Here is a 12,344-nt window from a genome sequence, read left to right as displayed (position 1 = left end):
AGCAGGAAAAAAGTGTTCTTTCTTCAACTCCAAAGGGCACTTTAGAGCATGGTGGATGAGGGAGGAGGGGAGGAAGAAGGGCATTGCTTTGAAAGCACTCCAAATACTCACACTCAGAGAACTCTATAGCCATCCTCTGCTTAATGAACTAGGCACTGCTCTTCCTCTATGTTCTTGCTTTCTGCTACCAATGGGGGAACACTTTTTTGATATCCCATATTCGAAACAGGCTGATTAGGCAGCAGTGTAATGCTACCACAGGCTCTTCCCTTTCATTTGAAGTGGCACTGGAAATTAAACTTATCTCTGTGCCAAAATGTTAGTCATGGAATAAATTTCCAATAACACATGTCCACCTACTGCCAAAGATGGGCAATAAAGCTCAGAGATGCTGCAAGGACAGGCAATAAAGCCTGGAGATGCTGAACTGATCCTTATTTGATCTTTGCCAGTTTGAAATGGAAAACAAAGTGACTGACTGCAGAAAATGACTTCATGTCAAGGCAGCGACATGTCAATTTTGAGATGCTGTCTTCAAATAGATGCCATCTGCAACCATCTGATGTGCCATCAAGAAACATGCCAGTTCCTTTTCCAGAATCTGCTACTTGAATGCCACAGATTAAGAAGGGAAAAAAATAGCTTTGAATGCAAGTGAACATCTATTTCCCTCCTGCTACGTTAAAAGCCTAGGCAAGCTGTATGGCGTGTGTTGAAAGAAGAATTTCAGACAAACGTGTAAGTGAACTTATTGAACATTCAAGATTATACACAAATAAAATTACTGTAGTACTGGGAATAAAATATCCACCCAGATATCAGAAATTTCTGAAGAGATCTCTTATTTCAAATTTGCTGATGACACCAAGATGTGGGGGGATGTGGGCACAATAGAAGGGAGCAACAGGCTACAGTCGGACCTTGACAGGTTACAAGGATGGGCAGAGGAGAACAGGATGGGGTTCAACACAGACAAGTGCAAGGTGATGCACCTGGGGAAGAACAACCAGCACCATACCTACAGGCTGGGGAACTCCCCTCTTGTCAGCACGGAGGTGGAAAAGGATCTTGGAGTCGTTATTGACTCCAAGATGAACATGGCTCGGCAGTGTGGGGAGGCGGCTAGGAAGGCCAACTGTACCTTGTCGTGCATCCACAGATGCATTTCAAGCAGGACCAAGGAGGTGATCCTCCCCCTCTATGCGGCACTGGTCAGGCCGCAGCTGGAGTACTGCGTCCAGTTCTGGGAGCCGCACCTTAAGAGGGATGTGGACAGCATCGAGAGGGTCCAGAGGAGGGCCACTCGCATGATCAAGGGACAGCAGGGCAGGTCTTATGAGGAAAGGTTACGGGACCTGAACCTGTTCAGCCTCCAGAAGAGAAGGCTGAGGGGGGAATCTTGTGGCCTGCTATAAACTAGTCAGGGGGGATCAACAGGCACTGGGGGAGTCCCTGTTCCCCCGGGCGCCGCCAGGAGTGACCAGGAATAACGGTCATAAGCTGGCGGAGGGAAGGTTTAAGTTGGACATCAGGAGGCGCTACTTCACGGTCAGGGCGGCTAGGGTCTGGAACCAGCTTCCAAGTGAGGTGGTGCAGGCTCCCACCCTGGGGGGTTTTAAGAGGAGGTTAGACGACCATCTTGCTGGGGTCGTTTGACCCCAGTACTCTTTCCTGCCATGGCAGGGGGTCGGACTAGATGATCTGCCCAGATCCCTTCCGACCCTAGAAACTATGAAACTATTCTTTCAAAGAAAGCCAGGTTAAAAATACTCATTTAATTTTAGATGCTTATTCATGACAGATAGTCACCGTCCTCGGATGACTTGTCTCTGGGAACTGAATTTGGGGTCTGAATCCAGAATGTAGGGGGGAAATGTCCAAAATCTATAATAAAACTAGTAGTTACGGTAGCAGTCTGAGGCTGAATAGTGATCTTTGAACACAATTTCCACATCATAATTGACTCTAAGATGAACATGAGCCGGTAGTGTAACGAGGCCATCAACAAGGCCAATCGCACCTTGTCGTGCATTAGCAGGTGCATGACTAATAGAACAAAGGAGGTGATGCTCCCCCTCTATGCAGCACTGGTCAGGCCGCAGTTGGAGTGCTGTGTCCAGTTTTGGGCGCCACACTTCAAGAGGGACGCGGAGAATCTGGAGAGGGTCCAGAGGAGGGCTACTCGCATGATTAGTGGCCTTCGTGATGGACCCTACGGGGGGAGGTTGAGAGAGCTGAATCTCTTCAGCCTTCACAAGAGACGGCTGAGGGGAGATCTTGTGGCCGCCTATAGATTTATTAGGGGAGGTCAACGGGGAATAGGGGAAGCGCTGTTTACTAAGGTGCCCCAGGGAGTGACTAGGAATAACGGGTGTAAACTAGTTGAGAGTGGATTTAGGTTAGATATTAGGAAGACATTTTTCACAGTAAGGTTGGCCAGGATCTGGAATGGGCTTCCAAGAGAAGTGGTGCTATCACCTAGCTTGGAGGTCTTCAAGAGGAGGCTAGATAGTCACCTGGCTGGGGTCATCTGACCTCGGTCCTCTTTCCTGCCAGGGGCAGGGGGTTGGACATGCTGATCCATTGTGGTCCCTTCCGGCTCTATCCAAAGGATTCATGGATTCATAGATTGTAGAGAGGCTTTGCCACATCAGTATTCATGTAAATAAATTGGTGGAGAGTGCAGAAAGGTTGCTCAATACCTTCATGATCAAGTTCATACAAGTCACCTTCTTTAAACCAAAATAAGCCCAAACACAATTATATTGCAAAACTATGCAATATTATTAGGTGTAGATGATAAGGTGATATACTATGCAAATCTGAATCAGTAATAGTTGCATGAACAAAGTCACAATGGAGTACTTTTAGGTGAGTAAGATGGAGAAAACTGGCTGCTTCCAGATCTAAGCATAAAATTTCATGACACCAACACAGCCCTAAAACAACAAAGGCTTTCCTTTTGCCTCTCACTGGCTTATTGGTTTGAATCATTTTAGTTTTCCCCACAGCTTAAGAGAGCTTATGGAAACAGGCTAGTTCCCCTTTAGTAAGGTTCACACGTCTGACAACCTTCTGGAGGCAGTTTTTGGCCTGCCTAACTCTATAATGTTAACTCTGTTCCTTTTTTTGTGAATTTATAGAAGTGTGAAACTAACCTCCTGTGTTTCACAGCTCCTGCCAACAGCTTTGCCTGAGAGAACCTGTTCTTGTTTTCCACTGATTTCATTGGCAATTTCTTCTCTGCTTCCTTCTTTGGGTCTGTGCTGACCCCCACTTTAGTGAGAGTGCTGTGAGTTAAGGGTTAAGGATCAGTTGGGAATTGAGAAATGAAGACAGCAGGCATTTCAGCATTACATCCAATTTAGCCTGCTGACAGTGGCAGATTGCAGTTCATTTGTGGTGCTTTGTATTCCACCTGAACAAGCTTATTTGAATGCGTTTAGGAGGCACCTAATAGTCATAAGAGAATGTGAAAACTACTTTAACTTGTTCCATTTAGAGTTGTTTGGTGCCCAGCCTGTTCCTGGAGGACTTGTGGGTAGAAAAAGACTACATTAGTACACTACACAGCAGAAACTGCTCTTTGGTTACTCTAGGACCACGGCGGGCAAAATATGGCCCGCAGGCTGCATCCGGCCTGCGGGACCCCTAAAATATTTAGAAAATATTTATCTGCTCCTGGCTGCCTGTCAAAGACAACAGAAGCCAGGGGAAGTAGGACCCAGGGGGAGCTAGCAGCAGGAGGCAGGAGCCCAGTCCCACCCACCCACAGCCATTTCCATGCTTCCTGCCCTTGCCCTGCTCCAGCACCACCTGGCTCCCAGCTGCATGGCTGGACCAGGGAGCATGGGGTCCTGCTGGTACGGGGGTGTGTGCAGACAGGTGGGGGGGGCCCCCACACCCTCTCACATACCCCAGCCACCCCACCACACATCCCCCCACGAACTCCATACCCACCCACACCACACATATCCACACACACCCACATGCTCCCTCACCCCACACACCCAAGCTCCCACAATATACAAGCGTAAGACTTCATTTTAAGCTATTGTGCAATCACCTCTGTGTACACTACACAAACGCATGTAAACCAGGGCAAAAATATTTTTTGAAATCAAATTAATGAATGTTTTAGATTTTCGCCTTTTAGAATACAATTTGGTACTTTTCTGGTTCTGAGATGTACTTTTTTCAGCAAGGGGTTTTGACTTCCGGAAGAGGGAGCGGAGGGACTTCTGGTGGCAAAGGTCAGGGGGCGAGAGTTCTGGTCCCAAGATGGCAACCAGGGGGTGAGGCACCTGTCAAGGGGCAGGGCTACGCATGCAGCCCTGGACAGCTTGCCAAAACTCGGTAAGTGGCCCTCCACCCAAAATAATTGCCCATCCCCGCTCTAGGAAGACAAGGGGGGGAGTTTGCATTGAACCAAGAAGCCATGCTGCCAGTACCTTAGGAGCTATTCCCTCGACAGGTGTTCTTTTAAAAAAGCTGGTAAAGCAGAGGGTAAGTTTTTAAACTTTTATTAAATTTCAGTAATATCCTCAGAGGCAATAGCTAACCTAAAACTTACCAAAGTGGGTTGCAGGTGAATCCCTGCCTGAGATGGATAATCTGGGCTGCAGGGAGCAAGGAGGGCAGGGGGGTTGTGTGCGTGTGGAATAAGACCTTTCTGTCTTGAGCCACACCCAGGACTTTGCACAAACACCAATCTGTTTTGCTGCCCATGGAGGAGGTCAGTTTGAGTTTAAAGGTAAAGGTAAAACCCTGCAAATGGCATCCTTAACTCAGTTCTAAACTGATACCTCTGCAAACTCTTTGACTCCAATTCTGTGAATGAGCTGACCACAAAAATACCTAAATCCAAGTTCATAAACCATTATACGTTATCACCTGTTGCAGCGAACACCCAGGAAAAGGAAAATTAGATTTGGCAGGGCAAATCAATGCAGTGGCAACAGATGCACAAATACTCAATTTTAGGGTATACCAAAGTCCTTGTACACTTTGTTTAAACAGTAGGCTCAAGATCTCCCACCACTTTTTAAAAACTTGAACTTAAAGTTTAACAAGGGGTTGCCCCCTGATTTGTACTTTATTATCCAGAGATATGTTAATTGTCCTTAACCCTGTTTTGTAGGGGTGTGCAAAGCGGGCCCTATTTGATTTGGATTTGGCCCAAATTGGGGACAGTGATTCGATTAATCAATTCAGATCACTGTCCCCAATTCAATACAGCTGAATCCAAATCTGAAGATTCGATGCTGATTCAGAGAATCAGTGATTTGGACACAGACACAGCTTTAAATGTTTTTTCTACATACCTCGAGGTACCAGTGTGGTTTGTGAATGCTGCGATGCTGGGGCAGATGGAGCGTCCCACAGGAGTGTGGGGGAGGGCCCCCCCCATGTGCTTGGCAGCGAACCTGGAAGCGGACCAGAAGCACTTCCAGGTCCGCTGGGGAGTGCACTGGAACATCCCCCTCGCGCCTCAGCGATTGGTTACAGGGGGACCCTGGGTGTCCCCCCAGACCCAGGAGGCACCAGTCACCAAGCTGGGGGGACACAGGAGTGTGGGGCTATGCATTCCCCAGTGGACCCATAAGTGGACCAGAAGTGCTTCTGGTCCACTTCCGGGTCTGCTGTCAAGTGCACTGGTGAGCCCCCCGTGCTCCTGTGGGACGCTCCATGCACCACAGCATCACAGCACTCACGAACTGCCTGCTACCTAGAGGTATGTAGAAAAAACATTTAAAGCTTAGTTTATGTCCGAATCGCCGAACCTTTCCAAATTGATTCGGAGGGTCCCAATTCAATTCGGAGAGATTAAAGGGTCCTCTGATTCAATTCAGATTCAGAGATTTGGCTACCAAACCTGACTGAATCTCCGCCAAATCGAATCAGGGACCGAAGCTTTGCACAGCCCTACTATTTTGTCAAGTTTGTGACTCATGCCTCTCTACAGCATGCTAGTTTTTTAAATCATAGTATAATGATGCCATCCTGTGGCTACAAAGCAAACAACACTAGCTCAATACTTGCATGTCCTAACACTTCTGAATAGTGTCATGTTGCAACATGTGGTTCCTTTTGTCTTTTTTTTTATCAGGGTAGGAGGTTCACTGTTGTATTATGCCTTAATTAGGCAACTAGACCTGTGATGAGCAATTTTTGTTGTTGTTGAAATTAGCAGATTCATGTACTGGAACTGCTAGTAGGTCCTCCTATAAAACTTACAGCATTCTATATCAACAGGAAACTCTCAGCCTCATTCAAAAAGTGGTAGGATTTAAGGAGAAACTTAAAAAATTAACTCCTCATCTAGAAAGAGAATTAGCTGAACTAAGATATCAGATTCACCCAAAGAACCTTGTCCACCCATAATTGGCACCCTTTCCCACTGTTATCCATGGAAATTGATTTGTCCAAGTCAATCCCATGAAGACCATTTCAAGCAATGCTTCTGTGGACAAATGTCTTATCAGCTGTGATACACTTTTTCCCCTTTAAAATGACTTCTGGACTGTTAAGCAATTAGGAATGTGTGCGCAGCATGGCATATTTAATCCATTTATTGGTAGATGTCTATAACCTAGACTTAATGCCTTTAGATAGTTTAAATTAGAGCTTGTATTGAGAAATTCACATGGAACAATAAAAGAAGCAACATTTTCTGTCCACTTGTTAGACTGGAAGGAACTCTGGAGCAATTAACCTCCTTCATGTTTGTATACAATTATATTGTTCAAAATGTATGGGCACTGACTATTGATAGTTAATGGTGCAGAAATTGTTTGTAGTTAATGGGAAATAGCACCTAAAAGAATTTAAGGTAGAGATGAGATATTTTACAAGTTTTGTGACCTTGTTTCATACAGATGTAGAGTCTGAAAATTACCAAGATGCTCAAAACTGCTTGTCAAATTCCCAAGTCCCATGCTGAATACTAAAAATCCTCACTGATGGCATTCAACAGACATATGGAGAATGAATTCTGTGATTCGTAACAGTGGATATACCATGCCCCCTTCCTGTCCCCCATGCCTTTAAGACTATAAAAAGATAACTTTACCAATACCTAAAAATATCCCAATCGTTTCAGGGGTTAGTGTGTTGTCTAGCTAAGGCATAAAACAAGATTCCTTCTAGGCTAGCAGGATTCACTATTGAACTTGCTTGACCCAGCTAGTGTGGTCAGTTGTTTTCACAGCACAGATTTGCCATGCATATCTTAGCATCCAGCAGACCCTAAGGAAGTACTGCTAAAGGGTAAATATATCCCATTCAGCGTCAGTCCCAATAAGTCAAGGAAACAATTCTACAGCATGTGCCAACTACATCCCACATGAAGTTCTCTCAGTTGTAACTGTACTGGGTCATTTGTAAAAGATTATCTGCAAAGTACCACCCATCCCATCCCACCACACCAGAAAATATGCAAAGGACACGGGTGCCATTAAGTGTTGAATTTGCAGTTAAGGACTACCTTGTAATAGTTAACTGAGACCTTTTTGGGGGGGGGGGGGTTACCACAAAAGAAAAAAAAATCTTCAGCTTGATTCTCTACTTCTCTTGATTTACCTTAGTGTCATTTTATAGTATTTTGACACTCCTTGTGTCATCTCACCTCCACCTGCTCCCATGTCTAATATTCTCCCAGTTCTAAGTGCACTAGAATTTGTACCACACTTGATTTCTTACAAATAATTCTCTCTGTCGAAACTGACCAGACAAGAGAGAATCATCCATATATAAGAAAATGCAAACATGGCAGGATGCCCTGCTTGTGCCCCTGCCCCCCAGCCCTGTACCTCCCTGCCCCCCAGCCCAGGCTCTGTGGCTGTCAGCAGCTACCCCGGCTCTGGGTAGCTGCTGGAGCCCAGGCTGCTCCCAGCAGGACTTGCAGCATCCCAGCTGCCTGCTGGGAACAGCCCAGGCTCCTGGCTGGCAGCAGCTACCCAGAGCAGGGGCCAGCTGCAGCTCAGCTGTGCTGGGCTCCAGCATCAGCTCTGTACCAGCATGTGTACCCGCTTCTCGGAGTGGGGGGGCCTGAGGCAGTGCAGCTCCGGTTTCTGCCCCACTCCTGGCACAGAGGTGATAGCAGGGCTCTGGAGCCCAGCGCAGCTATCTGTAGCCATCCTGGGCTCTGGGCAGCTGCAACAAGCAATGGGCAGGCTGCAAACAGCTGCACCAGGCTCCGCAGCTCTGGCATCAGCTCCATGTTGGTGGCGACTGCGTGTGCACCTCGAAGCAGACAGTGGAGCAGTGCAGCCCGCCCCGAGGTGCCCGTGCAGCTGCTGCCAGCATGGAGCCTCAGGCCCCTCCCCTCCCACCGCCCGCTCCAAGGCGTGGGTGCACGTACTGGCACGGAGCTGATCCCGGAGCCTGGCGCAGCTGTTTGCAGACTCCCAGCTGCAGCTGGCCCCGGCTCTGGGTAGCTGCTGCCAGCCGGGAGCCTGGGCTGCTCCCAACAGGCAGCTGGGACGTTGTAAGCCCTGCTGGGAGGAGCCTGGGCTTCCGGCTGGCAGCAGCTACTCAAAGCCAGGGCTGGCTGTGGCGTGCCGAGCAAAATGGCCTCATGTGCCATGCTTGGCATTCGTGCCGAGGGTTCCCGACCCCTGGCATAGGCTAAAGGGATAGAGGGTGCATATAAAGAAAGGACAGGCTTTCTCATTATATTTCACACTTACCATAATACAATGGCAATTATTAGGAAACCACAAAATAGGGAAATACTGAAGATGCACTAAACCAGAAATACTGACAGAGCTGTAGTGAGAACAAAGGTAAACTTTAGAGGAGACCCTCTACCTCTTGCTATACAGAAACATTGCTTTGAAAAAAGGCCACACGTGGTAAGTTTGACTGCAGCACATTAAAACTATAGCTCAGTGGTTTTTTTCTGTGTAAAAAGTTAAGACACCAGCCATTTCAGTGCAAAGGATATTCTATATTCATTTAGTTCTTTCAGTTCTTCTTCTCTTCGTTGCTTTTCTATTAGCTCTTGTTGCCGAGAAACCTCATCAAGGAAATTTGTTTCATCTTCATCTAAGCCTCTTACCATATTTTCTGGAAAAAAACCAAACCAATGCATATTTATTAGAAAGGATATTAAGGAAACTTGGAGAATGAAGAATTAAGGGAATGACAGTTTTATAACACTTTCCATTTAATTGCTTTAGAAACAGTAGATACTAATCCACATTTTACAGAAGTTCTAACACCACTGACACAGTGGGGTTAAAAAAAAGATTGGCACATACTCACAGGCCAGGTAAGGATTAGAACCCAGGGCTGCTGCTGACACCATGTGTCCCAATGACCACACAACATTGCTATGCCAGCTACATAATGGACCTTTCCGAAGATTAACCCTTCTGAAAACAATCTGCACACTGACCTGACTGTTTTTATAACTAAGAAGCAAAAATATTTCCCAGACAATAAGACTGCATATTAACTAAGCTGAGCTCCCAAACATTCAAGAACTGTCAAGCTAGGCTCTGTATTTTTAAAGAAAGCAGCCCATACCCTATCACACAGTTGCATTTATAAGAACAGTGAAAACTAAAATACTCTCAACGTGCTTAGCCTCTCCTAGATTTTTAGAATTGCAGCTTATCTGCTCTTCCATGTAGGGTACACAGAGTTTTCTAGAAAGTTCTTTTAAATCTATTATGCAAAGGGGACTAACTCTCAGCCACACACTTTTAAAGAGCTAATGAAAAACTTAGGGCAAAAAGTCTTCTATCTTTGTGGTCACCCTGGAAATTCTTTTTAGTCACAACTTGCTCAATTTCGCTATTTTTTCCCCCCAGTAAACACTTAATTCCTTCAGCGGATTTGTGACTTTGCATATTAAGAGGGTTGTACTTTTGTGCCTCATAGGCCTGAGTTATACTACCTTGAGGGCAAGCCCTGAGAAACCCACTTAAGCCACTCTTTGAAATGGGAGCAACTTCAAATTCAATTACTATCAAATTCAAGACAAAGTTCTGCAAAAAGTTAAGTTTTAGCCCTCATGTTTAAAGCATACAGTGCTACTCCCTGGGCACATTTACACAAGACTTTTACTGCAGAATACAGTAATTGGCTCCACAGTAAACATCTCACTGTCTATGTGTGCAGGGCTAGTAGGCTGGAGTAAACTAATAAACTGCAGCAGGGTAGCCAGTCAACCACACCTCAGTCCCTGGAAACACCATGGAGCAGGTCCTTAAGGAATCCATTTCTAAGTACTTGGAGGAGAAGGTGGTGATTAGGAACAGCCAATGTGGATTCACCAAGGGCACGTCATGCCTGACCAGCCCGATTGCCTTCTATGATGAGATGACTGGCTCTGTGGATGCAGGGAGACTAGTGGATGTGGTGTACCTTGACTTTAGCACGGCTTTTGATACTGTCTCCCACAACATTCTCACAGGCAAGCTAAGGAAGTATGGGCTGGATAAATGGACTATTGCGTAGATAAGGAAACTGGCTGGAGCATCGGGCTCAGAGGATAGTAGTCAATGGCTCAATGTCTAGCTGGCAGCTGGTATCAAGTGTAATGCTCAATGGGACAGTCCTGGGAATGGTTTTGTTCAATATTTTCATCAATGATCTGGAAGATGGGATGGAGTGCACCCTCAGCAAATTTGCACGTGACACCAGGCTGGGAACTGACCCAGTAGCTTTACAGACAAGGGGGTTACAGTGGGGGTAACTGTCCACTTTGAGGGTTACAGTGGACAATAAACTGAATATGAGTCAGTGTGCCCTTGTTGCCAAGAAGGCTAACAGCATCCTGGGCTGCATTAGTAGGAGAGCTGCTAGCAGATTGAGGGAAGTTATTCTTCCCTTCTATTTGGCACAGGTGAGGCCTCATCTGGAGTGCTATGTCCAGTTTTGGGCCCCCACTACAGAACGGATATGGACAAATCAGAGAGTCCACCAGAGGGCAAGGAAAATGGTTAGGGGATTGGGGTACATAACTTCTGAGGAGAAGCTGAGGGAACTGGCTTTTAGTTTAGAGAAGAGAAGACTGAGGTGGGATTTAACAGCAACCTTAAACTACCTGAAGGGCAGTTCCAAAGAGGATGGAACTGGACTGTTCTCAGCGGTGGCGGATAACAGAACAAGGAGTAAAGGTCTCAAGTTGCAGCAAGTGAGAGTCAGGTTGGGTATTAGGAAAAATTCTCTCACTAGGAGGGTTGTGAAGCACTGAACAGGTTACCTAGAGAGGTGATGGAATCTTAATCTTTGGTGGTTTTTAAGGCCCGGTTCAGAGTCCTGGCTCAAATTATCTAGTTGGGGATGGTCCTGCTTTGAGCAGGGGGTTGGACCATATGACATCCTGAAGTCCCTTCCAACCCTAATTTTCCATGCTTATGTGGTACTTTTAAATACAAGTATTATTCTGCTGCAGAGTTATTTTACTCTGCAGCACCACATGTGCAAACACTGATGTGACTGACTGGGGCATGAGGGTGCTTCAGTGTGGTGACTGCCTGCCAGCTAGCCCCACACTAGAGCACCCTTGTGCCCCAGTTAGCCCCTCCACAGCACATTGGGTGGGGTTGAAGCAGTCCCAGGCTGGCAGGCTGACCCCCCTGACTCCTTGACAGTCAGGGTTGCTCTGACCCAGCTCAATGTGCTGCAGTCCTGGGCGCACGTGTACACACGGTACCCAGGAGCGATAAACTCTGGTGCAACAGGCACCAGAGTTTTTTGCGTTGCATTGATATACACGTGTAGATGTGCCCCCTTAGTCTCTAGACCACAGTTGGGCAAAATACGGCCCACGGGCTGGATTCAGCCTGCAGGGTCTCTAAAAAAAAATGTAGAAAATTTATATTTCTCTGCCCTTGGTTCCTGTCAAAAATGACAGGAACCAAGGGCAGCAGGACCCAGGGGAAGCGCAGCAGGCTCCAACAACAGTGGGCCTGCCCGCCCCACAGGAAGCCCCAGCAGGGGTTTCTGGGCTGGGATCATGTGGCTGCCCCGGTGCGGGAAGCTCAGGTAAGGCGGGGGGATGCCAGGCAAGGAAGGAGCGCGGTGTGGGGTAAGCGGCCCCTCCCCACCCACGCCCGGTGCCCTGTGCTGAAGCTGCTTGAAGCCCGCGTGGGGCTGCCTGTGCCCGCTCCGGACAGCCCTACACAGGCTGCGAGCACCTGCAATGTGGGGCACTGGGTGTGGGAGGGGCCACTCCCTCCCCACGCTCAGCTTTTCCCTGAGCTCCTTCCCTGCGCAGAAAAAAGCAGCCCCTTGCCTGCCCCATGGCCGGCACCTCGAGCTGCAGGCGCTCACAGCCCACTCGGGGCTGTCAGGAGCAGGCACAGGCAGCCCCAGGCAGCCCTCAAGCG

General features: G+C 47.4%; 1 protein-coding gene across 2 annotated transcripts in view; it reads right to left on the bottom strand.

Annotated features, from left to right (window-relative positions):
* Positions 1 to 12,344, bottom strand: part of FAM192A (family with sequence similarity 192 member A) — a 19,493-nt gene that overhangs the window by 3,529 nt on the left and 3,620 nt on the right. For both annotated transcript variants that reach the window (XM_006031026.3, XM_006031025.3), the window contains 2 exons: positions 8,948 to 9,069; positions 3,159 to 3,292 (listed from right to left, as the gene is read on the bottom strand). In XM_006031026.3, the coding sequence (XP_006031088.1) occupies positions 3,159 to 3,292; positions 8,948 to 9,069 (256 nt within the window). The remainder of the gene's footprint in view (positions 1 to 3,158; positions 3,293 to 8,947; positions 9,070 to 12,344) is intronic.

This window comes from Alligator sinensis, unplaced genomic scaffold (assembly GCF_000455745.1).
Source record: "Alligator sinensis unplaced genomic scaffold, ASM45574v1 scaffold1000_1, whole genome shotgun sequence".
NCBI lineage: Eukaryota > Metazoa > Chordata > Crocodylia > Alligatoridae > Alligator > Alligator sinensis.
Note: the sequence above shows the minus strand (reverse complement) of the source record. Positions and strands in the feature narration are given on the sequence as shown.